Here is a 5,114-nt window from a genome sequence, read left to right as displayed (position 1 = left end):
AACTGAAATAATACCCATTATTAAGTAGATTTCAGTGGAAATATGGAATGAAAATGATGCACTTTCAGATTCCAAAAAAAAAGAAAACACACACACACACACACACACACATACACAGAAATGGAATCAGAACCTCAGAGGGAAAGGTCTGTTGGTTGTCTCTGCTGGGAGACTAGAGCTGACTGAACAAACAATACGCATTAAACACACATACTGAGACACAATATCTGTTATCATCATCATCATTAGGCCACCAGGGTCAGGCAGACTGGCCATGGCCTAATTTGGACCTGGGCCAGTCACGGAGTCAATGGAGCACACACACATAGCCATTGTACACACACATGCACACAGAAATGAACACACACTCCCAAACCGGAATATACAGAAAAGAACACACACAAGATCGACTTCTGCTCCAGTGACCCAGTCACAGGGATGAGGAAGACATTATTGTGCCTGGTCTCCTGAATGAGCCCTGATACAGTCTGTCAGAGCCAACAGGCTTATCAGGCCTTGGAGAAGCAGACAATTACTGGGCTATACAACAAATTAAGGTGAGGTAAGTGAAACAATAACATATTAAGATCATTGCAAGTAAACCCTTTAAAAATAGCTGACCTAGCTGGCCTTATACCTGTTACTTTCTTTTCAGAATCTTGGTGATTTGTCTGTAAGACCTATTAGGCTGTTGTCTTCATCGCTGTATGATTGTAGGGCTACTGCAACCCGTCTAAAATAAACTATAGCCAAGTTCCTTTACAAACATGTGACATTTTTTTGCAGAAACGAAACTCTTTAGTAAATGTGAAAACGAAACCCATAAAGCCACATGTTGATTGGGGCCGCTCTCACTCAGGATCTTACCTAAACGCCCCACACTGCCAAAGCGTCTGACTCGAGAAGATGGATATGATTTCCGTGCTGTTCGACGCTCTCGCACTGCTGTCGGTGTTGGGACGAACTGGGGCAAGAGCATCATCGCCCAATACAACCCCTTCAGGTACCGTTTTTCAAATACACAAATACAGACACAGGTTGTGTTGTAGCGATCCTCTATATGAGGCACGTTACAATTCCCACCAAGTGGGTCAATGCTATTGGCACGATGTGTCGGGTGTTTTTCTTTCATGTCAGCGACCGGGGTTCGCTTCGTTGCACCACCGTTCGTTACACTGCATTTGGTCTGGGTTCTTTGAAGTGTACAGCAACAAATCACTTTTTACAGATAATATTTGATTGATTGATTGATTGCTGATGGAGGGATTCATTAGTGATTGATTCTCTGCCCCCAGGCCCCTCCACCTCAGACCTGCGTGGTCAGATGTTTACAGTGTCATATTCGTATGGCATAGGTTTCACCATGTACACAGACGCAATCTTTCCCTCTCCTTCCCCCACCGTCTACCCTTCTCCTTCCACCTCTACTTCCTCCTCCCCTTCCTCCTCCCCTTCCTCCTCCTCTGCCTACTCCTCCCCCACCACCTCTCCTTCCTCCTCCCCTTCCTCCTCCTCTGCCTACTCCTCTCCCTACCCTTTTCCTTCCACTTCTCTTTCCTCCTCCTCTGCCTATTCCTCTCCCTACCCCTCTCCTTCCACCTCTCCTTACTCCTCCTCTCCCTCCCCAAGCACCTCCCCCTCTCCCACCACTTACCCCTCTCCTTCTCCCTCCTCCTCTCTCTCGCCCTCCACCACCACCTACCCCTCTCGTTCTCCTTCTCCCTCCTCTCCCTACTCTTCTCCTTCCACCTCTCCTTCTCCTTCCACCTCTCGTTCTCCCTCCTCTCCCTACTCTTCTCCTTTCACCTTTCCTTCTTCCTCCTCTTCTCCCTCCTCCACCCCTTACCCCTCTCATTCTCCTTCCACCTCTTCTTCTCCCTCCTCTCCATACACCTCATATCCCTACACCACCCCCTCTCCCTCTCTCTCTGCTCTGACTGTGTGTCTGCGTTACATGGCTGAGGAGGGAAAAGACTTGACTCTCTTCAGCCTCACTCAGGGGAAATACTGGAACCTGTTACTGGAAAGGAACAGTGGGATGGACTACCTCTCCACCCATTCCTCCTCTCAGTCCTTCCGCTCCTATAGGCTGCTGTGGTCCATCACTGAGCCACGCCCATGGACCAGCCTGTGCGTTACCTGGGAGAAAAACACGGGTGTAGCCCAGGTGTGGAGGGGCAGGACTGTCAGTATCAGGAAGAGGGTGTTTGGCCAGGTAAGAGGAAATCAAGTGGTGAAGATGAGGGAGGGACAGGTTGAGGGGGTGGGGGAATAGGTGAGAGAGAGGGTGATATACAGTGAGCTCCAAAAGCATTGGGACAGTGACACTTGTTGTTTTGGCTCTGTACTCCAGCACTTGGGATTTGATACGATACAAAACAACAAATGCATTTCAAGCTTGATGTAGTCATTGGGTACTATGAATATGGGACCAAATACTGACATTTTTTAGTACTTTATTACACATACACTTAAGTACATTTATCCCAATACTTTTGGTCCCCTAAAATGGGGGAACTGTGTATAAAAAGTTCTGTAATATCTAAACATTTCACCCGATATGGATAAAAATACTCTCAACTTAATGCTAACAGCCTACATTCTCATAGTCATGTACATTTCAAATCCAAAGTGCTGGAGTACAGAGCCAAAACAAACAAAAAATAGTTTATTATATAGCGTGCCTTCAGAAAGTATTCAAACCCATTTCCTTTTCCACATTTTGTTGTGTTACAGCCTGAACTTAAAATGTATTAAATTGAGATTTGTTTGGTGACTGGCCTACACACAATACCCCATAATGTCAAAGTTGAGTTATGTAATATATATATATATATATATATATATATATATATATATATGCAAATTGTTAAAAATGAAAAGCTGAAATTATTTGGGGTCAATACGTATTCAACCGCTTAGTTAAGGCAGGCAAAATCCTAGAGGAAAACTTGGTTCAGTCTGCTTTCCACCAGACACTGGGAGATGAATTCACCTTTCAGCAGGACAATAACCTAAAACATCTACCCTGGAGTTACTTACCAAGAAGACAGTGTATTTTCCTGAGTGGCCGAATTACAGTTTTTATTTAAATCTACTTCCAAATCTATGGCAAGACCTGAAAATGGTTGTCGAGCAATGATCAACCAATTTGACAGAGATTGAAGCATTTTGAAAAGTATAACGGGCAAATGTTGCACAATCCAGGTGTAGTAAAGCTCTTATAGACTTACCAGAGACTCGCAGCTGCAATCACTGCCAAAGGTGCTTCTACAAAGTATTAATTCAGGGGTATGAATACTTATGCAAATTTAGATATTTATGTAATTATTTTTCTATAAATTTGGAAACATTTGTAATAACTTGTTTTCTTTTCACTTTGTCATTATGGGGTATTGTGTGTGGGTGGGTGGTGAGACAAATATATATTTAATACATGTTTTATTCAGGCTGTAACACAACAAAATGTGGAATAAGTAAAGGGGTATAAAGGCACTGTATTATCATGTTTTCTAATTGTGTGCGTGTGTGTGTGCGTGTGTGTGTGTGTGTGTGTGTGTGTGTGTGTGTGTGTGTGTGTGTGTGTGTGTGTATGTTGTGTGTGTGTGTGTGTGTGTGTGTGTGTGTGTGTGTGTGTGTGTGTGTGTGTGTGTGTGTGTAGGTGACCAATGGGCCTCCTGTCTTGAAAGTGTATAAGTTTGAGGGGCAGCTAACTGACGTGGAAGTGTGGGACAGAGTCCTCTCCCCAAGCTGGATAATGTCCTACATGTCTGGGTGGCGGTTCTACCCGTCCTACACCCCTGGTAATGTGCTGACCTGGTCCAACGCTATCTACTCCACCAATGGTGAGGTTCTCCTGGAGAGAAACACCTACAACTCTGACCATCAGCCTATCAGAGGTCATCGCCAGCACCGAAGACCAATGAGAAGGAAGAAAATGAGGAAATGTGAATGGAAGAAGAGAGCGAGGGCAGAGCAGATAGCGAGAACACGGCCGTAGGGGAGAGTAGTGATTTCCACTAACCCTTACTAAGATGTACAGTATGTTCCATCTTCATGTATGACCCAGCAAAGCTCCTTACTTGTGAATCACTCTGGATGAATGTCTGCTCAAATTATGATTCTGTGATTTCCCATGTTTGCCCTGATGGTCCCCAGGGTCAAATTAAGTGCTACTCTGGCTGATGTTCAGGTCGTTTGCCCCTTGCGTCTTCCATGTCTGTCAGCTAAGTATCTCCGCTCACCTCGCTAGCTATGATAGTGCTAACCGTTAGAGCTGTGGCACCACCTCCTCCCTGACGGAAAACACATCACACTTTATGCTCAGCACATAACCTGCCGGGGAAATGTGACCCAGCAGGCAAAATGAAAACCAATGAAATCAGCAGTTGTCAGGCAGGCTAGAAGCACAATATTGTTACTGTTGCATCACATTGGATGACCACAAGTAACTTAAGTTACATACTGCAGCTTTAAATGATTGTTAAAGGATTTAGTGTGTTGTTAAATCATTTTAATGATTGCTAGATGATTTAAAAGATTGTTCAAATGAAGCACGTGGCAAATTAAAAGTCATTGGTGAGAAACGTGTGTGTTACATTTATTGCAATAGGCTTAACCTCGGTCTGTGAAACTGATATAATAGAAATTCACATGATTCATATGTTTAAGGTAATGAATAAGATCATGAATAAATTATTCATATGTTTAAGGTAATGAATAAGATCATGACTAAATTATTCATATGTTTAAGGTAATGGTAAGATCATGACTAAAAGTATTCCACCCTGTCACTGTATAATGTATGACATTTATTAGAATCATAAAACTATAATCTGATAATGTGTGTAGCTTTAGTCAGAATTAGAATAAGGACCTTTTGTTCCTTCTTAGTATGAAAGCAGGGTGAACGTGTGAAACAAATGATAAGAGGAGCTATCGACAGACAAGCTGGACTACTGTGTTCCTTACAGGACATTCTGTCTCCACCCGTGGAGGGGAGAAACTGTTAGGCTGGCAGAAAATTATGAAACCTGTTACAGAATAAAGAAACAATGTATCTGTGTAGTGGAAAAACACAGACTGTCTGAGCAAGGCGTAGCTTAAGATTTGAA

At 43.4% G+C, this 5,114-nt stretch overlaps 1 protein-coding gene across 1 annotated transcript; it reads left to right on the top strand.

The window, feature by feature from the left end:
• Positions 1 to 426: 426 nt before the first annotated feature.
• On the top strand, positions 427 to 4,586 carry LOC118385425 (uncharacterized). Its single transcript, XM_035772554.1, has 4 exons — positions 427 to 557; positions 787 to 1,003; positions 1,296 to 2,215; positions 3,662 to 4,586. Exons 2-4 carry the CDS (start codon positions 907 to 909, stop codon positions 3,998 to 4,000), a joined length of 1,356 nt encoding a protein of 451 aa, XP_035628447.1. The 5' UTR covers positions 427 to 557; positions 787 to 906; the 3' UTR covers positions 4,001 to 4,586.
• Positions 4,587 to 5,114: the final 528 nt, after the last annotated feature.

Source organism: Oncorhynchus keta, chromosome 6 (assembly GCF_023373465.1).
Source record: "Oncorhynchus keta strain PuntledgeMale-10-30-2019 chromosome 6, Oket_V2, whole genome shotgun sequence".
NCBI lineage: Eukaryota > Metazoa > Chordata > Actinopteri > Salmoniformes > Salmonidae > Oncorhynchus > Oncorhynchus keta.
This window is presented reverse-complemented; position numbering and strand designations above follow the sequence as displayed.